The 26,654-nt window shown below is 39.9% G+C and overlaps 1 protein-coding gene, 3 non-coding genes and 1 pseudogene across 4 annotated transcripts; all 5 read left to right on the plus strand.

The window, feature by feature from the left end:
• Positions 1-546: 546 nt before the first annotated feature.
• On the plus strand, positions 547-3,221 carry LOC114895869 (40S ribosomal protein S12). The gene is made up of 6 exons (XM_029223521.1): positions 547-641; positions 771-821; positions 1,002-1,118; positions 2,067-2,169; positions 2,619-2,720; positions 3,128-3,221. Exons 2-6 carry the CDS (start codon positions 808-810, stop codon positions 3,188-3,190), a joined length of 399 nt encoding a protein of 132 aa, XP_029079354.1. The 5' UTR covers positions 547-641; positions 771-807; the 3' UTR covers positions 3,191-3,221.
• Positions 1,343-1,416, plus strand: LOC114896409. Its single transcript, XR_003793789.1, has one exon. It is a non-coding gene; the product is annotated as a small nucleolar RNA SNORD101 (small nucleolar RNA).
• LOC114896418 lies at positions 2,462-2,538 on the plus strand. Its single transcript, XR_003793797.1, has one exon. It is a non-coding gene; the product is annotated as a small nucleolar RNA SNORD100 (small nucleolar RNA).
• Positions 2,877-3,006, plus strand: LOC114896417. The gene has a single exon (XR_003793796.1). It is a non-coding gene; the product is annotated as a small nucleolar RNA SNORA33 (small nucleolar RNA).
• A 23-nt stretch (positions 3,222-3,244) lies between the features above and the next one.
• Positions 3,245-26,654, plus strand: part of LOC114895867 — a 106,103-nt pseudogene continuing 82,693 nt past the window's right edge.

Raw genomic sequence — 26,654 nt, forward strand, 5'->3', positions numbered from 1 at the left:
AGGTTCCACTTAACTAACAGTCGCCGGGAAAGTGGAATTTGCAATGCGCTCAGAAGTAGCGAACTTTGGTTTCATGAAAACAGACAGACGCGCGCGCGGACGAAGATCACCCACAGAATGAAAAATTCATGAACATTCAGAATGACTTAAAATTGAAGGGAGAGAGTGTGCAGCTCAGGGAGGCCCAGTTGGTGGGGTCGATAGGAAATTACAATTACAGTGTCAGAAGGGGTTAAAACTGGTGTTCCGACAGAGCCTGGGCTCCGCGGGACTTACAAGATCACGCAGACAGGAGAGCTTGGCCCTTCTCGCGCTCCGTAGGACGAGTTCTCTGGGCCTCCGCGGGCCCCGGCTGGGAATGACGTTGGGAGGCTGCCCGCGTTAGTGCCTGTTGTGCGGTCCAATGACCGCCGAAACAGAGTCATGACCGGTCCTGCTAGAAGGCTAGCAGGACCCCTGTCTCAGAACCACCTCAATCCGGAAACAGAAATTCTTGAGACCGGCACTGCCAGAGCCAGCTCTTGCACGGAAGGGAGTGCACATGCGCCTAGGGGTCCTGGGAAACCCTTAAATACCGTCTTGAGGTTACGTTCGTTCTCTTTTCCTGCCGCCGCGGAGCCGCGCGGAGGCCGAGGCGCGGGGTGAGTGGAGGAAAGGGAGGGTGGTGTTTGCGAAGCGTGGCTCGCTGTTTTTTGTCTGGAATTGACGATGAATATTTGCACTTAAATTGAATCTATTTATCAACCACTTTTTTGCTTTTTGTATTGTAGCGCATTCAAGATTCGGCTCCACCCGTAACCCACCGCCATGGCCGAGGAAGGGTGAGCCCAGGGCCCGGGGTGGTGGTGCGGCCCAGGCATGGGCTTCGAGCCGGTAGTGCGGGCTCTGGGTCGGCCGTGGTGCCTTAAGCGCGTCTGACCTACCTCGCTGATGACTGCCAAGTGCAAGGCGTTAGATGGTGTGCGGGAACATATTAATAGCTTAATTTTTTTGTTTTTCAGCATTGCTGCTGGAGGTGTAATGGACGTTAATACTGCTCTGCAAGAGGTGCTGAAGACCGCCCTCATCCACGATGGCCTAGCACGTGGAATTCGCGAAGCTGCCAAAGCCTTAGACAAGTACGTGTATCAGTCTCAATACGGTGGGGTGTTGGAACCGGAACAAAACTGCAGCCGAGGGAAGAAAGCGTGAAGTTCATGGTGTTAGCACAGAGGTTCTGAATGGCATCCGTTCTACAGGAAACCTAGGAAAAGGTATCAGAACTCAGATCTCTAATGACCCACCTAAAGCGTGTGGGTTTGGAATGGGGATGAGCACTTGATTCCTAAAGTGAAACTACAGTGTTTGAATGATGACTTAAAATTGTCGGATACCCCTTCACTCCTTTTATGAGTGAAAACTAATAGTCTGACAAACCTGTAGCTTTTGGGGCTAATTTCACTGTTATTTAGGGGATAGGTGGGAACTTTTATTTAGCACTTTGCAAATTAAAAACATTATAATCAAGTAGCAGAAACATCTGGTTTTGGTATGAACTTTGTATAGTAGCTGTGGAGACCAATGTGGGTGTGGGATAACTGTAAATTTACTCAGTGAGGTCTCTGGGTGGGTAACATTGGCAAAACAGCTGTTAACTATTAGAGCTGAACTTAAATGTCGTGAAAGGGTTATTAAGTTAGGTAAATTTAAGTCTATTCAATTTGGTGTAGGTTGGCCAGTTGAATCCAGTGAAGACAGCACTTGTTGGAAAGTTCCTGATACGAGTCTACTATTTGTACCTTGAAAATACTCTGCAATATTAAGGGTCTGGGCTAGTAACAGGTAACAACTTAGTAAACTAGTTCCTATATATAACATTTGAAGTTTTAAGAGTTACTGAAGACAGGGTGATTCTGTGGATGAAGTTAAGGAACATATGCCTGGTGGTAGCTACGTCAAACTAAAGTTGTATTCTTCAGTGGCTGCTTATGTTTTGCCAGTGTAGCCAGTGCAAAGATAACTCTTCTAAAGCACAGTAGTGGATTTAGATCTGAATTTTAACGTCTACTGTTGGATTTGCATTTCAGGCGCCAAGCCCATCTCTGTGTGCTTGCATCCAACTGTGATGAGCCTATGTATGTCAAGCTGGTGGAGGCCCTTTGTGCTGAGCACCAAATCAACCTGATTAAGGTAAGTTTTTCATTGAATTTGGTTTTTCTGAAAGCCAAAGTAGCTTAATGGAAATTGGGCCAGTTAGGGACATGTGTCCACATACATGCTATCCATAATGGTTTTTGTCATACCAGAGCAAATTTTGTAACGAGCTCTTTGTTTTTTGCAGCTGTGAAAAGCGTCACAAATTTGGCATTGTTGGCTACGATAAAACTAGTTCTAGAGACATTTTTATTCCTGCAGATTTAAATGCTAATTTTATGTTGGTACAGAACAAAAGATAGGTAGGGTGTTGATAGGGGGTCTTGGTGCTGTGCATGATGACAACTGGCTCCCTCTACTGAACTGATATGAGGAAACTGCCATGTCACCCTCTCTGACTACAGCTACCTTCATATAATGTACTGTGTTACCAATAGCATTAAAGCCTTGGAGTGTGGTGATCTTTGTTTTTATTCCCCCGATAGGTTGATGACAACAAGAAACTAGGGGAATGGGTAGGCCTCTGTAAAATTGACAGAGAGGGGAAACCCCGTAAAGTGGTTGGCTGCAGCTGTGTGGTGGTTAAGGTAAGTCGGTACCGGTGTGCGGGGTGAAGGCTGCGCTGGGTAGACGCGCTTCACTGTGAGTTAAGTCAAGAATCTCTTCGAAGCAAAAAATGCGTAATCCTCAGCAAACTTAGAAAAAGTTTTCTGCCTTGCAGAAAAGGGAAATAAGACATAATTAAGCCAGCCAATGCATCTGCTTACCTGAATGTGTTTCTGCAGAAATTTAGAAAATGCTGGCAATAGGAAAGCCGTGTTACGAGCCTTAAAGACATTGAAGTCTTTAAGGTCCCTGAAAATGGCTACAAGACATTTTAATGGTGGGAAGCATTTTCATGAGGCGTGCTGATTTTTTTAAAAGCTTCATTATAACTAGTGCTAACAATTTAGATGAGTTTCTAAATTAGTAAAATCACATATGTTTTTTTTAGGACTATGGCAAAGAGTCTCAGGCCAAGGATGTCATCGAGGAGTACTTCAAATGCAAGAAATGATCAAATAAAAAAACTAGGCTCTTGTTCCTCATCTCTGGTTTTTTATTTGGGGCAGTAAAGTAAGGTCCCTGTTAATGAAGAACAAAAGACATTCATTGCAAAATAACTGGAAGCATGCTCTCTGTCGCCTGGTTCTAAGTGAAAGCCTTTTCTCCCAACCAGTAAGTAACTTCAGTGTTGGCAAGTAGAAGAGCCCAAGTGAAGATAGGCTTACAGTGAGGTATTGGTGACAGGGTTTCTTGGGTGTGGACATTTATCACGACTATGACGAGGCCATCCTAGGACCAAGAGAAATGGGTTGAGGCTAGTCAGGTGTGGGTGTCAATAACTTAAAATCCTAAAGCTGGATTGGATTTAGGCTGTGGGACACTAGAAGGTACATGAAGTCCAGGTGCGCTTATGCACATGCCCATTAGGGAAGGTCAAGAGTGTCTTATTTACCTAAATATTAGCCACAGAAACAAGATGTGTTTCTATGTATTTCTAGTCCCTCTAAAAACTCAGTAGGGAGAAGTAATGGTGACCCATGTACTTCAAGCCTGGATCAATTTGGGTTTGTTTGTGTGAGTACGAAATGTTGAGCCAGGTAGGACTAATGGAAGTCTTAAAATTGGAATCCCTCGTAAATTGCCAACTGGGGGTACTTTTGAGTTTCTCTCCCCTGGTTTGCCTGTCCTACTATACAGTTAGAGGGCACATGTGAAGGGAAAATGAATTTAGTTTGCTTTTAATTGTGATTTCTTTATATCACTGTCTCCTTAACATTTTGAGTCCCTATGCTGTATTTGGTGCTGTTTGAGTCTGTTGATGCAGTGGAAAAACCATACTTTTGTTTGATCCTTTATGGGAAATTGTGTAATCCAGGCTAGGGAAAACTGTTGGATTACAGCAAAGTGCATTTTCATATTCACCCCTTTTTGAAATTAGTGCTGGGAAGACTTTTTGAAGTTAATCTGTTTGCTGAATGTTAACTCTGATTTGGGATTACATCAGCATTGGTTTTTCGATATTGCCATATCTGCTGTCAGCTGAGCTACAAAACACACTTAAAGAAATATTCTACCCTTGACCTTATCTTACTGTAGATACTACCTGGCTAAGTCCATTGTTGAAAATTAACTTTCAGTGTGTTTTCTGGCTTCTGTCTGCTAGAATGTTATGGTCACCAAGACACTTATGGTCAAACTAGCTTCTTAATGACCTTTTTCTTTCGCCCTCTTCCTGACTTCTTAGAAAATTTTATTTGTGGTCTACTTTGGCCTTTGCCATGCTGTACCTCAGTCCCTCTGTACCTCTGCCCACCCCTTCTATTGTAATAGTTCCAGAGTTCAGGCTGGTACTATTTACTTCTCTAAGGCCAGCCTGGGACAGTTTCCACTTCGTTTGTCTTTGATCAGCACTACACTAATGGTGCACACTAGACAGCACCCTGTGAAAACCTTCAAGTTTTGTGTGCCTCAGTGAATTTTATCTTCCCCTTAAGGTCAGTGCTTTTTGTGAGAGGAAGGGGAAGAGCTGTTGACCTGCTAATGTATGCCAAGCTCTGCACCAAGTTTTAACATTTTTTTGTGTTACTTCCTGTCGATTTCCCAAGCCAGAGCCCTCGGATGTCCTCTGCCCCACCTCTGCCTTTTATAGCCTGTAGACTCCAGGTGGCAATGGCCCCAGTTTTTCATCCGCACTGCTCAGTTGCAGAGAAGTGATAATCCTTTTTCTCATGACTAAATCTATTAAGGTCTTTCTGCCTTTGCCTGAAGTACCTTTCTTTTTTGTCTACCTGGCAGTCTTAAAAACCCAGCTCAAAGGAACATAGCTTTAGCCTTGAAATTGTGACTTGTCTATAGCTTCTATGGGATTCATCAGGGAGGCCATCCATGCAAAGGTGCCAGGGCAGAAGCAGATGTCTTCATTCTCTTACTGGGGAAAATAATAGTTTGAGGGCATCCCTCATGAGACTCCCCTTTCACTGGGTTGCAAGAAAACCTCCAAGCCAAATCCATTTTCTTTGTTCTTAACTCTTATACTTAAAAAATTTTTGCCTGGTCCTGATTTTATTAAAATTTCTCTTATGTGTATTTTTGGTAAACCACTTCAAATTCTTTTAAAAATAATCAGGACATCCATAGAAAAATTGTAAAAACGCTGTATTAGGTAGGTGTCCATTAAAAACAAGAATTTGTCTATCTTAAACTGGGTTGTTGAGGCAATGAAAACATAGGCAGAGGTGTTATGAACCCTAGAAATGTGGAAACATCTGTCTTACTGAAGACTAGCCCTTTAAATGGAGCTTGAATTTTTTTTCTTTATGGATGAGAGTGCAAAAAGTTGGGCTCAAGGAATATGTTAAGCACAGGCAAGCTTTGTGTCTTCCTGCCCTCTTCATAGAGGAGGAAGGAGAGGATATTTAACCAAGGAGGGGAAGTAAGAGCACAGCCTTCATTCCAGGCTGAGGGTGGGGCAGGGTGATGGCTCAGTGGGGTAGGGCATTGTCCTCCCAGCTGGGGTCCTCATAAAGCCCAATCCACAAGGCAATATGGAATTTGCAGGAGTAATTTCTAGCAAGAGCAATGGAGGCATCATGGCTGGGCTATGCAGGTACCCAAGAGATGCCACCAGGCTTCCCCAGCCTCCCAGAGAGAAACTTGGATGAAGTCTGACTCGTTGCCGGTGGCCAGGTGCTGGGGGCAGAGGGGGATGGTCACAGTCAAAATTGAAGAATAATTGTACAGAGGGTGATCAGGTATTTAGGGCTTGGGCTACATAAATATTAACACATCAGTGTTCAGAAGGATTGGTGGTACTGGTGCTCCCCAGGCAGAAATCAGTCCTTTTTAGACAACAGTGGCTTACACTTCAAATGGCATAAGCACACCTAAATTCAAACTTTATCATACCACAAGTGAGATGTCTCAGCCAGTTTTTTTACCCAAAACATAACAGGGCCGAGTCTGCTGATTAAAGTTGCATTACAACCTGGCTTTTGCTTGAAAAGGTTAGAAATGAGGGAGGTGGGTGACCCTAGGAATTATTAAGACCTGCACTAAAGGGGCAATCTTTTAAGCTCTCTTAGTTCATATGAAACATGCCTTAAGAATGTCGTTTCTTGACATTTCTTTTGCCTCTTGTTCACTGACCACTTTCATCACCGCATTCCTAATTTGTTTTCAGTGGCAAATTGGCTTTGGGAACGGGATAAACAAGAGTAGGGAAGTGCTTTTATAGGTAGAAGCTGAGTCTCGGGTTTCCTCTTTGGGAACTAAACTCAGTTGTGAAACGTGAAGGTGGAGACTGGTGGTTATTTTGTGGCCCTACCAACCCGGGAGGTTCTGTTAACCTTTCATTTTCTGATAAAGGGTGAGCAAAATTATAAAGCATCAATTTAGTTAACCCATTCATTGACCAATTACAAGTGAAAGAATGGTTATAGCTATAAGTATGCTTACTACAGAACTCTTGGTAGGACTTGGTTGAAGGAGGGGAACAATTACGTAAAATGTGATACATCTACATAATGGGGTATTATGGTGCCGTAAAAATGGACAGAATGGAAGGGTATTTGTCAGTGTATTCTTAAAGCAATAGTTAAAACGTACAGTAAGACCACATTTTGTAAAAAAAAAAAAGCATATGCTTTCAGAGAAAAGAGGTTGGAAGGATATACATTAAGGTTTTTTAATGGTCACTTCTGGAAAGGTGGGTATTTTGGTTTTCCTTTTTTTTTTTCTTTAATATGTATTGCTTTTGTAGTAAGAAAACATTCTTAATTAAAGAAATGAAAGAATGGGACAAGATAGTCTTAGGATTAATTTTAAGTAGCATTAATATAAAACTAAAAATTTTTGTATGTTTTGTGAACATGTGAATTTACTTGTCTAGTAAAATAGCACTTGGATACGACAGGGCAGCTTTGAGAGTTCAGACCTACCCAGCAGAGGGCAGTAAGAAGCTAGTGTCAGAGGGACCCATCAGTAAAAGAAGTGGAGATAAGCACAGACTATACAGCAGGCTCCCCTTAGGAAAAGATTCTCCTCCCACTCCTTGAAAATTGTTGGGCTTTAGTTTACTATTTCTCATTGCTCTTGCTCTTTGTCTTGATATTGTAGAATCCACACTCCCCAGCTGGTGAGGTCAGTTCAACTTGTGCTTTGGGAGGTTGTCAGTAGAGGTGACTAGTTATTTTATATACAGTTAAGAAATAGAGACTACATATTCCTAGAGGAAAAGGTTTTGCTCTGTGATAGTGGACTGTATGTTCTTGTTAGGCCCCTTTCTCTTCCACTAAATGAGAATTTGAAGCTACCTGAAGACTAAAAGGTTACAGAGCAGGCCTGTTCTGGAAAAATGGGCATAATTTGGAGAGCATCAAGGCAACAGCCATACTCTGGAGATCATAATCCACAGTATAACTCCATGGAAGCACTGACTTTGTTCTGTGCTGTAATCTCTGGTGCCTAGAGTAGTGCTTGGTGTAATAGGTACTCTTATTATCTGTTGGATGAATAGATTTGACCTGCCTATTTGTTTAGTCATTTAATTTGTGGGTTTCCTTCTCGGGCTTAAACTCCCCAGCCTCTTTTGACACTTGAATTTCTCATGTTCCTTTTTTTCTGGCAACAAAAGTGAATCTCAAGCTGGGCCTCTTCTAAACTAGAATGGTGCCAAGTTGTCTCAACTTCCTGTCCCTCCAGCTCTACTCTAGGGATCAGGGTAGAGAAACGTATCCTATCACAATATGGGGTACACAGCTCTAAGAGTCTGAAAATTTAAAAGCCAGTATGAGGCTTGGGAACAGTAAAAAGCATGTGAATTCAGGGAAACTCTTTTTACACTGTAGTAAATTTCTTTCTGAAGCTTGTTTATTGAGACACATGCCAACAGCACAGTATTGTATGAGTGATATGAACTAAACCTTACACAAATGTAGTATTTGGCTTTTTATTTTTCCTTCTTTCAACTCAACTGCTCCCAACTAAAATTTACAAACAGATAAAAAATCCTGTTTGTACCTGGTTGGCTTGTTAGAGAAATATGGGGTAAAAGACCTGTGATATATCACAGTGCTGCCACCAGGTTAAAAGGAGCAAAATGCACATAAATACGAGATCCGTAAGGGGAAAATAAAGTATTGACATACGGAATGCTGCAAATTAAACATTCTGTCTTCTCTTAGATTTGATGCTTGCATATACTTGGTGAGTTCCGGGGTTCAGCAGATGTTTTGCTAAATAGGTGCATGTTGTGTCTTGCTGGGAGGTATTTACCCACACATACGTCATAAAGTGTTGCAGTTACACCAGTTTCAGGAGGGAGTACATGTATAATTTTTAAGCAGAAATAAAAACCTTTTCTATCCCCACCCACAAGCTAGGGTTTTGAAATTAAATTATCCAATTCAAAATTTTATATTCCAATTTTCTGTCATGTAAAAAGTCAGAAATTTAATTTTCAAATAAACATGAAAATGATAATGTGGATGATACTAACATGCATAAGCAAAGTTCAGAGCCCTACGTGGAGAGGAAACAGTTTATGTGAAATTTTTTACATTTTAAAGTAACTTACCAAGGCATAAATATACTTATTACCTTTATTGTTGCCTAGTGTCCTGTGAAGTGAGGCTCATTCGAAGTGTCGCAGGTTGCATTGCTGCCATGTGGAGTCTTGGGTAATAGACTGCAGGGCAGATGGAGATTTAGCTAACGTTCAGTTACAGTTTGAAACTTTCCTTTTGGGTGGTAGTAAAAATAAAGCAGGTAAGAAATGAGCTGCTCTTCAAAGAAACTTCTGTGTTTTGGTAAAACTGCTGAGGGTGTTTCTCCCGTCAGAGCCGTATAACAGTGCGCAGCAGGTTTCTTCAATGAAGCAGAAACCTGCCTGCCTGATAAATCCCAGGACCGTCCAGGGCATAATGACCATTTGCAAGTAAGAGTACAGATTATTTGTGGGAAGTGAAGGCAACATTTTAAAAGCAAGCTGTATTTCTGAGGGGTGGGGGAGAGGAGTGGGGGGAGGAGAGGGAGACAGGGAGAGAGAAGGAAGGAGGGAGAGGGGAGGGGAGGGGAGGGAGGGAGAGAAGACGTGTTCAGTTGCCTATAAACTAGTACAAAGGATTGATTTATTCTACACATTATTTTCAGTTAAAAAAGAAAATGTGAACATTCACCTTTGATTTTGGAAGGTGAGCGTTCACAACATTATAAATCAGTCGAAAATAAGTATAATTGAGTTGAATATTAGCTGACCAGTTATCTTTTATTGCATTGGATAGAACCCCAGTAGTTATTTTCTTTGGTGAGTCTCAACTGAAATGTTATACTAATCAAGTGAACGTGCTCGTAATCATTGCCAGTCCCCAGATTTGTACTTGTGTGTTGAAATTTTTTCTCAGCAGCAAAGTAAAATATTTTACCCTACCTATACAGTTTAACTCTTGTCTTCCTAGTAAGGCATTCACATTTAGAAATTAACAGCCAGTTTGGATAAGAGATGCAAACTCTTATTTAAGGGAGAAGATATATTTAATAAGATTTATATTGCTTTATGTAGAGTAGAAAATAACCAAAGCAAAATCTCCCCAACATATAAACAATATGTAACAAACAAAACCCCTATGTAGCGTTGAGTGGAAGAGCATGTAAACTGTTCCTTTAACCCTATAATTCTGATTCCTTGATTTCTGCTTTGATACTTTGATAATGAAAGGTAAACAGTTGTGCAAAGAAATACAGCTATTTCTTTTAACATTTTACTCTCCTATGCGATTCCCAAACTGCTTCATGTTTTTGGTTTTGTTTTTGCCCGCACCACGGGGCATGGAGAGCTTCCCACCCACGCCCCTGTCCTTCAACGTGCTTCATGTTTTTTGTTTTCTGTTTTTTTTTTTTTTAAATTAATTTTTGGCTGCGTTGGGTCTTTATTGCTGTACACGGGCTTTCTCGTTGCAGTGAGTGTGGGCTTCTCATTGCGGTGGCTTCTGTTGCAGAGCGCGGGCTCTAGGCGCGTGGGCTTCAGTAATTGTGGCTTGCAGGCTCTAGAGTACAGGTTCAGTAGTTGTGGCGCACGGGCTTAGTTGCTCCGTGGTATGTGGGATCTTCCCGGAGCAGGGCTCGAACCTGTGTCCCCTGCATTGGCAGGTGTATTCTTAATCACTGCGCTGCTAGGGAAGCCCAACCTGCTTCATGTTTGACTGTAGTCCTTGGAAGAGGCCCTACCAGGAAGGGGCTCTTATGTAATTCTGGGCTCTGTGTAAAAAGAAAGTATGTTTCTATAATATCTACATGATTACCTCTCAAACTTAGTTTATTGCTAAATGATACAAAGTTTAGGGAATTAAAACAAATGATTACAGTCTTCTACTTAATAACACAAGTGATATTCTTTAATACTGTCATCTAAAGTAATCATTAATGATTATTGTGGTAAATTACTTTCTAGAGTTAGTAGTATCATTACTGGTTGTGTTATTTTCTAGAAGTAACTGACCTGACCAAAATGTGGCCTTGCTACTTTCTTGCTGTGTTTCTGGAGAAGATGCTCTGTCTTACCCAGAGAGAATTGGGCTGGGAGTTTAGGCCTGAAGTGATTGAGTCTCCCATTGCAGACTCTGCTTGCAGTTAGAATCTGAACTTTTCAGTTGGAAGGACCTGAAAAATGATCTCATTTGGTTCCCTCATTTTCCGGCTGAGAAGACAGAGCCTCCACACCCCAGGATATGCTCCAAGCAGACTTGGACATGTGGGTAAACTGATATAGAATTTGTCATTTTGTTGAAGATTAAAATATCCTATATTTAATATATGTGGAAGGAATATACTTTGTAAATTGATACGGGTGTATTGGTGAAGAATATCAGGGATGAGACTTAAACGTACTATGAGTCCAGAAGCACTTTTTTTTTTTTTTTGCGTTACGCGGGCCTCTCACAGCCACGGCCCCTCCCGCTGCGGAGCACAGGCTCCGGACGCGCAGGCCCAGCGGCCATGGCTCACGGGCCCAGCCGCTCCGCGGCACGTGGGATCCTCCCGGACCGGACTGGGGCACGAACTCACACCCCCTGCATCGGCAGGCGGACCCCCAACCACTGCGCCACCAGGGAAGCCCCAGAAACACTTTTTAGTGCATGAAAAATAAGCTAACAAGGGCAATTTATTGGCTTCCACAAGAGGTGTGTACAGATGTGGAAGAATGTTTATACAAAGCCAAAATACATAAGCATCATCTCCCACAGGTCATTTGCATTGTGCACTTTGAGTTTGTGCAGTGTTTTCCTGATCTGTACTTGTCCCATTAATTTAGGCCACCAACAGTGATGTAGAGCGATGAAGTCTCCAGAACTAGGGATCTACCACGGAACCCTTGTTGGGCCCCTAATACACAGGTGAACTAGCAGATCCGAGGATGTGTCTTTAAAGAGAAGGGAAGACAAGGGGAGGCATTTGTCCATAAGAGCGTGATTTGAAGAAAACCTGTCTCAAAGTGAATAATGAGTGTATTTTACAAAAGATTGCAGCTAGTTCTTTGCCTTGCCATTAAAGTTAATAAATTAATGTTAATTTTCAGAAGCAGTTATAAATAACTTTAAAGGAGTATCGTTATCTATAGTTGGTTGGTAGGGGAATTGGCCTTAAAAATAATCCTGGATTAGGTATCCATTCTATAGTGTTGGCAGAGAAGAACCTGCTTCTTAAAGATCTCTTTAAGATGAATGAGCATAAGATGCAGATTCTCTTCCTAGACTACAGTGCAGTTCCTGTCCACAAAAATCTGGGGAGACAATTGCATTAACACGCCAATGTTGCTGATTTATAGTTGATTCCGAGAGCAGAAGAAAAACTACTTTTTGGAGATACGGAATTCTGGTGGATATGTTTTCAGATTCTGAAATTTAGAGATGAACCTTTTGAAAACTTCCTTTATTTTCTTGTATGTGTGCTTCGGTAAAATTCCAAAGGAAGACTAATTTCTGTTGTTAGCTTTTGTCTTCCACTTACTTGCGTTTTAAAAAAAAAAAATGAACCAAATTTATTTTTGGCTGTGTTGGGTCTTCGTTGGTGTGTGCGGGCTTTCTCTAGTTGCGGTGAGCGGGGGCTACTCTTAATTGTTGTGCCCAGGCTTCTCATTGTGGTGGCTTCTCGTTGCAGAGCACGGGCTCTAGGGCTCGCGGGCTTCAGTAGTTCTGGCTCGCGGGCTCTAGAGCGTGGGCTCAGTAGTTGTGCACGGGCTTAGTTGCTCTGCGGCATGTGGAATCTTCCCGGACCAGGGCTCGAATCCATGTCCCCTGCATTGGCAGGCGGATTCTTAACCACTGCGCCAACAGGGAAGCCCTTACTTGCTTCTTTTTGAGTGTTTCTAAATTTGGACTCATTGGAGAGAAATCAATTTCCTGAGAATTCTTTAGCTAATATTAAAATTTAACATATATGATTGTTATTTTAAATGTTTTAAAATGTTTTAATGTTTTAAAATATTTTATTGTACAAAATAGATCATTACAATTTAGGTAATATGAAAACAATATTCAGAAAAGTCAACTACTACTTTAATGCTTAAATAAAGACTTCAGAACTTCTCTGGAATAGCTTCTATCTAAAACAAACCAAATTTAAAATTACTATGGCATTGCCATCTTGATTAAAATTGGTTTTAATTTACTGGCTTAAAAAAACCTTTATAATAAAGAGTGAACAATCTCTAGTTGTTAGTTTTATCCAACACCACTTTGCGTTCCTTTTGAGCGTCATTTCAGTACATTCTGTGCAGTGAACAGGAGAGGGCAGCATAACCTCAGCTGTTGGAAAAGCAGTGCAAACCAGTCTTTCTGAACAGAGAAGGCTGGGAGCTGATGAAGAGCAGAGTTATAGCAGCAGGTGCTGCAGTGTGTCTATCAAGCAGGATACACAGGAAACAAATGTGAAGTAAAACTGTTTAATGCCTCTGAATGCTGCGGAGTTGTACGCGTATTTTCCAGAGTAATAGCCCCTTCCCTTGTAAAAATGAAATGGGTCAGATGTTGAGATTTTTATGGGATTTAGAAAGCTGTACATGCCTAACAAAGAAGTTGGCTCTACAGCTGTGGGTTTTCTGATCTCTATTTTTTTTTATGGAGTAGTAATTTTCTAATAATACTAGACACACATCTTCCTTATTTCTTCTCAAATTTCTGAACGAATTTTAATAATAATAAGTGACCAGATCTCAGGTCAGTAAAAGTACATATATGCACCTGAACTGCTACTGTCTGTTTTGTTGTAGTATTAGTGCAGGAGAGAAAAGGTTAGATTGGTAAATCCATGGATCTCAAGGTCTTAAGACCTCAGCTTCTGTTTAACATCCAGTTTGGTACCTCTCCTTGAGGAGGCAGCTTCCAGGGAATACAAACCTGCAGTGTGCAACCTGGATATATTTTGCTGGAATATGTGTATATATGTGTGTGTGTGTGTGTGTGTGTAAATTACGTATGTGTATAAAGAACTTGTATTCTTTCTTAGCTTCCTTCAGGAAATTTAACCAGCTATTGGAAAAGTTCCTGGAGAATCAACATGTATTGGCTTTAAGAAAAAAGAGGAGAAAATGAAGGCCTAAATATGAAAGTTTTCTTGCTGCTTATGTTAGGTCTTTACCCTGGTTAGGAAAGAAAAGATTCAAAGGATTATTTTAAATTGACGAGTTGCATTCCAGCCTCAACTTTCACTTAAAAATTCTATATTCTTAGAAATCTCATTTAGGAGATAATTTCCAAAAATCTGACCTCTAAAATATGGATCTCTGTTGCTCATTTTCATTAACTTTTGAGCTTTAATTTCCTCATGTCTGCATATAATCTGCTTTGGGCAATGCTTGCTGTTTCTTCCCACACCCCACCAATTTGAGAAAGCAACCCTTTTGTAATGGCATAAATTTGACTTTTGTGCACTGAACAGAACATTTTTAATATGCTCACTTTCCATTAAAATCCTTGGTTAACAAATGCATAATACAGCACTTATGGATTCAGCAGAGATCCAAAGGTGAACCTGAAATTTCATCTACCGCTTGGTGGCTTATATCCCTGGCAGGGTTACTACATCAGAAATAATGACTTGAGTGTGAATTTGAATGAATGAAAACCATAGATGTTGAATCACAATGCAGTCAGAGGTTTATCCTGGCCTCCATACATAGTAGGGAGGGAATATCTAATTTTAAAACCCATTTCACCTTTTTTCAGTATGCTAGGTCTCATTAAATAATTGTGAACAAAGACACTGGTACTAATTTTCATCCCTTTTGACATACTAAGGACTTCAAAATGGGATTTGACAGGTTTTTGGTGTGTCTGTAGGGCCAACAGCTGGGCATCAGGTTGGTTACTATAGGTTGTTATAGTGTCTATACCAATCCCCTTGAAAAGGGGATGGCAGTGGTGCACACATGTGCGCGCACACACACACACACACACACACACATGTTGTAGTGGTTGTTCAGCCCACACTGGCTTTATAGTCGGGTAAGTGGGTGGGATCCTTGGGTGTGAATCCTGGCTTTGCCAGTTAGTGATTATGAGACCCTAGAAAAGTCATTTAGCTTATTTATTTATTTTTGAACTTATTTATTTTTGGCTGTGTTGGGTCTTCGTTGCTGTGTGCGGGCTTTCTCTAGTTGCGGTGAGTGGGGGCTACTCTTTGTTGAGGTGCACAGGCTTCTCATTGCGTTTGGCTTCTTGTTGTGGAGCACAGGCTCTAGGCACACAGGCTTCAGTAGCTGTGGCACGTGGGTTCAGTAGTTGTGGCTTGTGGGCTCTAGAGCACAGGCTCAGTAGTTGTGGTGCACGGGCTTAGTTGCTCCGTGGCATATGGGCTCTTCCTGGACCAGGGCTTGAACCCGTGTCCCCTGCATTGGAAGGCGGATTCTTAACCACTGCGCCACCAGGGAAGCCCTATTTAGCTTATTTAAATCCCAATTCTTTTTCTCTAAAATAGGAATACTAATACCGTCTTAGAGTTTTCTTGTTTTTGTGAAGATTAACTGAGATAATGTGTAAAGTGCTTAGTCCGCTGTCCAGAACGTAAACGATGGTGGTTATTATGGTGATAATAGAATTAGCACAGCAGATTTAAATACATATAGCAAGTATAATCAGACTACTTTTTCCTTCCAAATCCCTAACCTACATAAAGATAGTTTAAGATCTGTTAAAAACTCAGGTATCCCCTAAGGAATAGGTTATAACTTTTTGTTACACAGTGCTTGAGACAATATATTTGTGTAACCTCAGAAAAGTTTTATAAGTAGCTTTTATAGGCCATGGACTTTATTAGGGTCCCAATCCTATGGGATTCGTCGAAGCTGGTCTAAAGATTATTTAGGAAGATTGTAGAAAACTGTTCTGCCCAGTGGGAGTTTATGTCTGTTCAGACTCCTGTTCTTGGCTTCAGCTCTCAACTGTGGCTTTGTGCCTCCATAGATAGCATGTTCATTTAAGAGCATTGGTTGTGGCCATTTGGAGCTTTTATCCTGAACAATATTTCCCAAACAGGAAACTTTTGCACTATGCTAACATACTCTATGTTTAACACAATGTGTTCATTTTAATTCTATTAGAAGAATCTCTTTGTTGTTGTATTTACCTAAGAAACAAAATGAGTTTAAGTATTTTGAAAATCCAGGTCTTTTTACTTGAAAGCTCTTTGATTTTGGGTCCTTTGTGCTTTCTTTCAATTACAATTTAGGTCTTTGAGCAATGAGGTCAGATAATCATTCTTTCCCTGCCCTTCATTCTGGTTGCCCATTTGCACTGCCCATGTTAGCTTATAGATTGCATACTTGAGTTTCTTGAAGGTAGGAAACACTCTTCTTATGTGCTTTCCCTAATGCCTAATAAGATGTTTTGTTCAAATGGTGCTTAAAAAATGAGGATGTGAATATGAACTGTATATTTTGTGTATTAGGAATGTGAGCACCGCCAAAGATCCTGGAAAGATGACAACTGAATACTATGATAGGGAATATGTATGGTACAGATTAACAAACACAGTCTTTAATTTCAGCTAATTTAGAAAAGAAATTAAACAGCTACTTTACATATTGAGTAGATAACATGTTACTCCAAGAGGTGATATGGGCTGAAAAGAGTAAGTTTGGTTAAGTGTAGAGGCAAGATGTAGAAGGAATAGTTGAGGGAAGCTGTGGGTTTTAAGAAATCTGAACTTTAAAGCTAATGTGAGCTGCTGCCATCTTATGGCATTTCTGCCAAGATTGAGTCATTCTATTAAACTGGCAGGACCCTGGCTTTGACAGTAGGACAGTTCTTATATTTTTAGGAATCAAAAAGAAGGTATGTTATAATTGTTTTGTTCTTGTCCCCAGCACCCTTCATTCTCACCTAGCAAAACCCCAACCCTGGATAATACAATACTTCTCCTGGTCCATCCCTGCACCCACATAGCTAAACACCATCACAGAACAGCACACAACCAAACCAACTAGTTTCATGTTGAATATGGATGCAGGTAGGAGGTTAGAAATTGTGGTGGCAACTTGGTGTAATTCTTCCTGATTGTTTCTGTTTTCTCTCATTGAAATAAGAAAGCAAAGTTACCAGCTAGAATCAGCATGAGGGGAGGCGGTGATGAAGATTTGAGGTGAGAGGAGAGTGAATGGGCAAAGCATGTGATCCCACATCCCCTTCAGATACTGTCCCCATTTCTCAATTCCCATTTACAGCGAAACTACCCACAAGAGTTGTCTATGCTCTCTGTCTTCAGTACTGCTTCCACAGTTCATCTTAAAACCACTCTAATCAGGCAGCCACTCAAAATTCCCCTGAAACGTCTCTTGTCAAGGTCACTGGTGAATTAACATGCTGTTAATTGTCAATTCTCAGTCCTTAACTTTTTCTCAGTAACATTTGACAGTTGACCACTCCCTCCTCTGAAGTACTTTCTGGTCTTCTGTTTTTTGCTACTTCATTGGCTCTTCCTTCTTGGTCTGCATTACTAATTCTTCATGGTGTCTCTGACCCAGCCTTGGAGAGCTCAGCTTTCATTCCCTGGATCTCTTCTTATCCACCCACTCTCTTGGTGGTCTCATCCATATAGATGTGGAGGGCTTCCAATTTATGTCTCGGTCACAGACCTTTCCCTTGAACTCCAAAAGCATTTACCCAACTGCTCACTTGACATCTCTACTTGGATATGTAACAGGCTTCTTTAACCAAGCTTCTGATATTTCCTCAGAAAACTTACTCTGCTCCTGATTCCTCCCCATTGCAGGAAATCACAACTTTATCCTCTTAATTGCTCAGGATAAAAACTTGGGAGTCAAGCTTGCCTCCTCTCTCTCCTGTATATTCCACATTGAGTTCTGTCAGAATATCCTGTTGTTTTTACCTTCAAGATACAGTCAGCATGTGGTCATCTCTTACCCCTTCACATAGAAAATAGAGCAGCCAGATGTCACATGGTCCAAATCCATGCTGATCATCACAAAGGTAGGAACATGAATTAGGATACATTTTGGAGAAGTTGATAGACCGATGTTGCCTTTTTTTCAATATCAAGCTCCAGCCAGTCAAATGTTCACAGAAAGGTGATGATAATAACTCACTTTTTCTATTTCTTTGGCATCTACACTCCCCAACCTTAATATCTCCTTCATTGTTACATTTATTTAGCATGTCCTATGATTGCATGATATTGATTTGTAAATAGGATTAACAAACAGGCCACCACCAGTTCACCTGTGTCAAAATAGCTCTAAAGGAGAAGCCATCTGCGGAGGATAAATGAGAGGCACTTACATGGCCAGAGGAACCTAAAATAAACAGAAGGAAAAAAAAACGTGAGATGCTGCAGAACTTGGGAAGCAATTTTATATCAGTTCTACAAAGTTAGAGGGAAATTCAGGAGAAAATCTCATATTCACCTGTGATGGGGACAGCAGCAGGCTGGGCACTTAGGGGATCAGTAGGTATAGTTTTTCAAGTATGTGTGTATTGGTCTTGTGTTTGTATTTGCGAGTATGCACAGTGCTCATAGACTGGCCATAAAGAACAAATGGTTTTTTATTATGGGACTTTCCTGGTGGTCCAGTGATTTAAGACTCTTGGCTTCCACTGCAGGGGGCACGGGTTCAATCCCTGGTTGGGGAACTGAGATCTCGTATGCCATAAATAAGTACAAAAATATTTTAAAAATTAAAAAGAACAAATTGTTCTTTATTATAATTTTAACTTAGTACAGCACCTAACAAAGGGGTTTGCATATTAAAAATGCAAGCACTAGTTGAATGAATAAAAATCTACTGAAAAATGAGCATAAACTACAGCATATTAATAAATTGACACTTGTTCTCAGTGTAATGTTTTGCTTATTTAACTGATTGCTGTCTTGATTGAATCTGTTAATTGAAAATAGTCAATTAATAGTCAATAATTTGACCTATCCAAGAGATACATTGAGATACATATCTGTTTTCTTAGCTAAAAGTTAATTGCTGTGATTTCAAACACCTTTTGGATCTATCCCTAAAGAAGTTACAGAAAAATCTATTCATTTGTTAATCATTAATAATACAGCCATTGTGACTTAGGTGTATAAATATACAAACTAGATGCTCATGTTGTCAAGTTACTGCTTATTTATAATTTGGATCCAGAGTTTCCTTGGCCACTTCTAACCTGAGCAAAAGTATAGATGACAGAGCAGTGAAAATCCAATGCCTCTATTGGATGAACGAGTAAAAGATGTGTCTCCAAATGGAGGATCAATAACATCATTTTATGTATTTTTGAATTGGCACGTTAAAGAATTGTTTTAAACTGAATTGTTAGAACTTTATCATTGCCTCTGTGGTTGCTCCAAAAGCTGATTTTGTGCCGTCTGAAGTCACTAGGTAAGAGGAAAATGAAAAAATGTATTTCATGTTAGATTCATACGTAAATTGAGTGCAGTTGTAGGCTTCAGAAGAAACACTTGGCTCCTATAGAATTTTTTACATGGTGTATAATAAAAGTCTGCAGTATGATACCTCACACATCCCCATTAACCTCTGACACGGAATTTGTTCTATTCTGATTGTTTTTTCATTGATACAAGTGTTTGGTGAGGACTTAAGGAGCTTTCCTTCACAAATGTTTTGTTTGATTTACAGCATTTTTGGCTGTGATAGTCCTGGTTAGAATACTTTACTGTTGAAATCTTTAAAAAAAAAAAAAAAATTAGTTAAGTTCCCAGAGGATAATGCGCATCAGTTCTATGTTAAGCTCTTTGTTCAGATTTATGATTTCAGCCTCCAGAATGTGTTTTCACTAACATTATAGCGTGATAGATGAAAAAGTGTGTGCACAGCTTAAACCATTCGGAAATGCTTCTATAAGTTACTTTTATGCTGGGCAGTTTACTTTTTCCATAAAGGTATTTATTCCATACTCTACTGTTGCACAGGTTTCTGAAAGGTGAACATGAATTCCGTAGGAATTCTATTTTTGGACTTAGAAACTGGAGTTGTGTGGTAGACAGTTTTTACTCTTGTCTAATTGAATTGTCCAGCTTTTCCCCTTCTTGCTTACACAGGCACCAGTTTTATTTGTTTTTCCTTGAATATTTATGTGTGCTTCCTTCACTTACAGTACAGAAACCTCCCAGTTAAAGAGTTAAGTGTCATATTCATCCTTCATTTTTCATGCTGTTTCATTCTCCTTTTTGACTTTTCTAATCACCTTCTTTCCTCCATCACTTAGTAGTTGTGAACTATCAAAGTATAGTACCATCACCAAGACAGCGTACATCGCTAAGATGAATACCGCTTTACACCCCGGATCTGTTCTTCCCAGTGTGGCTGCCGGTAGCCCTAGGTGGCTGTTGAGCACTTGCAGTGGGGCTGGTCCAAACTGAGATGCGCTGAGTGTAAAACACACACTGGATTTCAAAGACTTAGTACAAATAAAAAGGACGTAAAATATCTTATTAATAATTTTTATGTTGATTACATGTTGAAATATTTTGAGCTTATTGATTTAAATAAAATGTCTTAAGAAGTTTTCTTTTTTAAATGAAGCTACTAGAAAATCCTTTGGAAAATGTAGCTACCAGAAAATGTGGCTTGCATTATATTTAGGTTAGACAGTACTGCTCAACATCAATTTTTCTCAAACCTGGTTACCCATCAGAAGCATCTAGGAAACTTAAAAAAACCCCACAGTTTCCTGGGTCCTACCCCAGACCTACGATTTCCAAATACTGGACATGGGTCTTAGGAATCTGTACTTTTAGAAAGCTCTCCTGACAGTTTTGAGGATGCCAGTTAGTAGAGCAGCGCTTGTAAACTTCTATTCCAAATGCCCCTCTTTTGCTACCTCAGGGCAACACTTCTTGGCCTGGATCTCATGTATTACAGGAAATCCTATTTTATGTGACTGAATATGGTGTGGGTAAATCACAAAAACAAGTCCCTACCTACTTGCTGAAGTAGTTCCCTTTCCCTAATGTATTTAAATTTAGAACTCTGAAAAGCGGCTTAGTGAGTAAGGGTACTTGAATAATGCTATATCTAAGTCAGTTGGGACCAGCAATGGTCATTTACTTTTCGTTTTTCTTTTTTTGTTTTTAAGACTTTTACTTTTTTAAGAGTGGTTTTAGGTACACAGCAAAACTGAGAGGAAGGGACATAAATATCCCATATACTCCCTGCCCGCACACATGCATCGTGTCCCCCGCTTTCAGCATCCGTTACCAGAGTGATGCATTTGTTACAATTAATTGATGAACCTATAGTGACACATCATCATCACCCAAAGTCCATAGTTTACCTTAGAGTTCACTCTTGGTGTTGTATTGTTTGCTTTCAAAAATAGCAACTGGGTAGGAGGGGAATGATATATTCACACACCAAACATTTTAACTTAGAAAATATGTACAGACATTCCATTGTCATCTTTTGATGTAGGGCCAGAGTGTTTTCTTGACATACTGGTCTGCTGATTAGAGCTCTCCAGTATCTTTCATAAGCAACATCCAAAATGCCTTCTTTACAATTTCCACTTGTATTTCTTTAAAATGTAGAATGATCTTAAATATACATATGAGGCAATCTACGTGCAGTACTTTCTAGATTATTGTGATCTTTTCCCCTAACCTTCTGTAGTTTTGTCACTTAATTCGGCAGAAATTGTTTTTCTACTTATCTTTCCAAAGCATTTCACTTAGCTTCCACAGAGATAACAACTCTGTTTTTGCTCTTAGGCTTTATAAGTTTACATAATATTTATTAAATTACAAAATTCCAATAACTATTACAATGGTCACAATCAAGTTTGGCAATAAGTTTATGTGGCTTTTGTTAAGCATAAAACTCAGTGTACAGGTTTCCGAGATGTAGGTTGCTGTTGAGAGCATTCAGAGTGCTGTGGGCATCAGTCTGTATGCTTAACAGAAGGAATGGATAGTATGGTGAATTAATCTGGCAAATCAGTTAATGGAAGGTCATTGAGAGAAGTTCTATTATAAAAACAGTGGTATTAATAATAGTAATAGTAACTGATATTTATTGAACATTTACTATGTGCCAGACATAAACACATATATATATTATCATACCTCACTTTAACTCACAAACATCCTTTGAGGCATGATTTATAATTAGCCTCCTTTTACGCTGGAGGGAATTGAGACTTGCAGAGGTTAAGTCACTTAAGGTCATACAACTTTCAGTTTGGAGATAAAATTCAAACCCAAGTCAGCCTGATCCCAGAGTCAGGGACCAACTTTTAGCTTCAAAAGCCTAACCTTGGCGAGAGGGTTCATGCTGTCCCTTTCTGGAGATCTCACTTGGCCTGACATTGATCTATAGGACTGGATCAAGGGCAGAGACTCTGCAAAGCAAACAGTCACCATAACAAATAACTTGCATGTGTGTCTTAGATCAGAGGACAACTCTATAAACCTTTTTTAGAATATGATGAAGCATCATGTAATTAATATATCTAATGTCTTAAACCAATGAGTAGATTTGGGTATTTTGAAGCAAATTTTGCTGAGAATATTATTTGAGCTAGAGCCCAGGCTTCAAGGAGATAAATTCTTATCCTCATTTCTGGACACTCTATCCTGGGATCCCAAAACCAGGTATTTATCATGCTGTCTGCTTCGTGGTGCTTTTCTTTGGTGTGATAAATGTGGCTTCCTGGAAAGGCTGCTTTATGCCAGCCTTGAGGCAGAACACTTTTAGCTCAAAGAAAAATAAACTGGCTTCAGAAAAAAAAAAATCATTGTCAACCTTTTAATCCTTCCTTTTCCATCTTCTTTTTCCTGACTGTGGCACCATGCATAGTTCAGTCTTCAGGGATCCATTGTTCATTTCTGGAAGAGCGTCAGGTGACCCACACGTGCACTTTGAGTGCCTTTTACATGCTTTGTCACACCCATATTTGTACGTGATAATTAATCATGCATGGATCAGTCAGCTACAACACTGCCCCAGGTTATCTCTGCCCCCACCACCACTTTCCTCCCCCAGGACAGCAGGGTGGATAGCTTTGCCAAGGTGTCATTTGGTAATAGAAGAGTTTTCCAAGATGTTTTCTAGTGAGCTGTGGAGCACTTACAGCGGTCTGCACCTATTTTCTTGTCTTTGCAAGCGAGTAATAGCGTTTACTTTCTTTGAAGTATAATTATGCCCGAAGAAGTCACTCTATTAATTTGGTGGCTCTAGATTTTCTGAGACTTTACTTTTGAACCTGCCCCACTGGAAATCCGTTTTTCTAATGATAATTTTGATCTGACCAAAAAAAAAAAAAAAAAAACAAGCTGTGTAGCTTCTTTTTTGCACTGGTAAGAGTAATCAGAATTATTCTGTAAAGTTTTCAGTTCATAAAAACTTGCTAGGGAAGTGAGCAACTTTGTGCCTTAAACTCGGTTGGACATAGATTGGCCGTGCCGTGTCATTTGAAGTTAAAAATTTCTGAATGCCAGAAAATAAGCAGCTGCCACACGTAGGTCCAAAGGGAATAAAAATACTGAAATTTCTCTTCTTTCAAGCCTGTCTCTGGGTGTCTGTGAGACAGTATTAAACATCAGTTTCATTTAATTTCAAAAACGTTAACTTTATGGTTAAATAGCCGTCACGATGAAAAGAAATTCTGTCATTGTTTTTCGCATTTCAGGGCTGCAAATCAAATTGAATATCAAGAGTGGATGGGAAGCTTGCACATAGCTTTGTAGATGGACAAACTCAAACAATTTGCAGAGGGCACCAGAATTTGGATAATGGCTCACATGTGTTTTGTAAAATAAATGCTGCTTGTGTAGTAGACCAGCAGCCCTCAAAACTGTGGTCCCTGAACCAGCGTATTAGCATCACCTTCATCTGAGGAAGGCAAATTCTCAAGCACCACCCAAATCTTCTTATAGCAAAAACCCTGGGGAATTCCCTGGCAGTCCAGTGGTTAGGACTCGGGTGCTTTTGCTGCCGGGGCCTGGTTCAATCCCCGGTGGGGGAACTAAGATCCCACAAGCTGTGCAGTGCAGCCAAAGAAAAAAAAAAAAACAAAAAACCTCTGGGGGTGGAGTCTAGTGATCTGAGTTTAAACAATCCCTCCAAGTGATTCTGTATACTAATGTTTGAGAACCACCGCTGTACACAATTATTTTGTTAGGAAGGAAATTTTGGCATCCTCTCTCCAAACTCGTCATTTAATAGGTAAAGATTTAGGCTCAGAGAAGTTACATAGTTCATCTAAGGTGGTGTTTCAAGTTACAAGAAACAAAGTCAAACAACGATTTAGTTAATGGACATTTTGTGTGGTGTCACTGATACCAAGTCTTAGAATCTATTGCGTGGACTCTGGCATCTTTTCCACTGTCTCTGTTATTTCTAATACTTCTGACTAAAGAAGGACCTTCTCTCTTTCTACCTCATGGCTTCTGCTTACATCTTTTCTTGCCTAACTGCTTTTGCTTAATGCCTTTCCTTTCCATTGGTAGTTTTGTTTTGTTTTGTCTTGTTTCTCAGGTTCTGCATAGTTCACGGCCTGTATCCCACTCTGTGTATTACTATTTAAAGTCCCTAAGAGAGATGATCTGGTAGACATTATAGAGTTCTTCCATTAGGCAGAGCTCTAGTGCCAGACCATCTCATTCATTCATTCATTCATTCAACAACTGTTTACTGAGATTTTGTGTCTGTCATTATTCTGGACTTTGGAGACACAACAAAGAAGATAAACAAAATATTCAGGTCTCCACAGCTCTTAAATCTTAGTTGGGAGGCTGGACAGAAAATAGACAAAGGATAAATATTTACAAGTCCACAATCTTTTATCTGCAATTCTGAAATTCAAAAAGCTCTTCAAACTGAAAGGTATTTCCTAACTCGGTTGGCAGCAAAACCTGACCTGACTTGAACTCCTCTGGCAGCAGAACGTGACCTGGGGAAAGATGAAGCTATTTGTAGTCTTTGTTTATCCCTCTTGGTATGAATTCCCGTGAACCGCATTGAAGAAATGTTAATGTTTGCTTATGAGGAGCTGTCACGAAACTTGATGGGAGTATGCCATAAAGCCTTCCTAAAAATTCTAAAACAATTAAATTTGGAAGCATAGATGGTCCCAAAGATTTTGGGTAAGGGATACAGATCTGTGGTCAGGGTTGCTAAGCGCTATGAAGAAAAATTACAAGGGAAAAGGATGAGAGACAAACACGGAATGCTATGTAGATCATAAACATTAATGATTGCTGTTGCCCTCAGCATGCATCCAGCTCTGGGAGCGCTCACTAACGTGCAGGGAATGTAATCACCAGTACAAGACAGAGGGGCTTTTGCAAATAAGTTATGCGAAAAGAACATGCTAATTTTGAAACTTCTAATCCATTCCCACCAAGTAATTCCTTAAATACAGTGGAAAATATTATTAAAATTACGGCCTGATGTAGTAGGACATTAATGCTTTTAAAGCATGTAGAGTCCAAGGAGATGGATTTAAATGATGCCCTTCGATAGTGAGGGCATACATATGTTTAGATAAATGATGACTAAGTGGATTAATTAGTGACATGGAGAAGAGATTATAAAGAGCAAGGGAATTTGAATTATCCCTCTGTGTGTGTGGTCCAATCTAAGCAAATTTGTGACCCTTTTTTATATGCAGAAATAGCATATGGAAATCTCCTATGCAATGTTAGCGATAGCATCAGTCTTGCCAACTTCAAATGCTGTGCCACTGTTTAAAATTTTTTCTCATCTTACACTGCATGCAATACAGTCTCCACCTGCTAGGAAGTATTGTTACTAAGCTGTTATCAACATGTTTCAAAATATAAGTGCTGTTGACTCGCCTTTCCTTATTATTTTATCTTAAGTGTATAAGTTGTAACAGTATCTAATGTGCACTGAACTGTATCATAAGCCCAGAATAAACTTAATGAATATTAAAGGACGGATATGCATCTTGTCATAGGCTGGATTTAAACTTTTAAGTGATTTCTGGCTTTTTAATCTCTAAAAATTTTAAATAAAAAGTTATGTTTGGCAAAGGATCACGCATGGAGATCTACAAAATCACACTGCTGGGTGAAAAGTTAAGAATTTCTTCATCATCCCCCTTGGCACATGATCACACGATCTCTGCTTGGACGCTCGAAGTACTAATACTCAGCCACCTCTATTTATTTTTTACCACTTCGTTTTTGCTCTATGTGGAGTAAAATATATTAACAAAACTGCTCGGTTGTGTTTTCTGAAGTTACAGAGACTGGTCTACTCTTCCAGTTTTTGATATATATCACCATAGTCTATCATCATTTTTCTTTGCCAAGTTGTCACAAAAATTAGCTCGTGTAACATTTCTTCATAGCTCATGGTTTCTAAACTGATTGGTCTCCAGTAGACACTTATTTTGTATTGTCTATTTAAAGATGTAACACCCAGATCCAGGCATTTAGTGTTGTTCTGATCCACATAGAATAGAATGACACTAAAAGTTTCCTACCTCTGGAACCATACTGTTACTTCACAGTCCTGTTATATATTTTCTTATTTATGTTCTTACTCGGAGCTGTTGTCTTTGGCACTTGCCTGGCACCTTGCTTGGGCTGCTCTGTATCTTAGAGTTTTTTACATCCTATCCTACAGATTCATGCTTGTTGGTATAAGTGGTAGGCAGAAATCAGCCAATTTACTAGTACGTTGGTAGGTTGATGTGATGCTACACCCAGGAATAGTTCCAGATTAACTGGAAAAACTCTGATTACATTAATTGGAATTGTAAAAGCAGGATTTTCATTCTGTTTTAGATTTTGAGGCGTAACCCAATAGTTAACCGTGCTGTTCACAGTATTCTCATTACTGTGTACCCTACATTTATTGATTTCGGAAAGTGTTGGTGGGGATCCATGTTCAATATATTAAGCCCTGAACTAACAAGTAATACCTTCAAGTAGTGTTGATGCATAAAAAGTTTTCCGAGAAAAAAAAAAAACACCTACCTTATCTT

This window comes from Monodon monoceros, unplaced genomic scaffold (assembly GCF_005190385.1).
Source record: "Monodon monoceros isolate NGI ecotype Baffin Bay Population unplaced genomic scaffold, NGI_Narwhal_1 Super_Scaffold_15, whole genome shotgun sequence".
Taxonomy (NCBI): domain Eukaryota; kingdom Metazoa; phylum Chordata; class Mammalia; order Artiodactyla; family Monodontidae; genus Monodon; species Monodon monoceros.

Coding starts and splice junctions, on each gene's coding strand:
- LOC114895869 (XM_029223521.1), top strand. Junction 1,119..2,066: donor GCTGCCAAAGCCTTAGACAA/GTACGTGTATCA, acceptor TTTGCATTTCAG/GCGCCAAGCCCATCTCTGTG. Junction 2,170..2,618: donor ACCAAATCAACCTGATTAAG/GTAAGTTTTTCA, acceptor TTCCCCCGATAG/GTTGATGACAACAAGAAACT.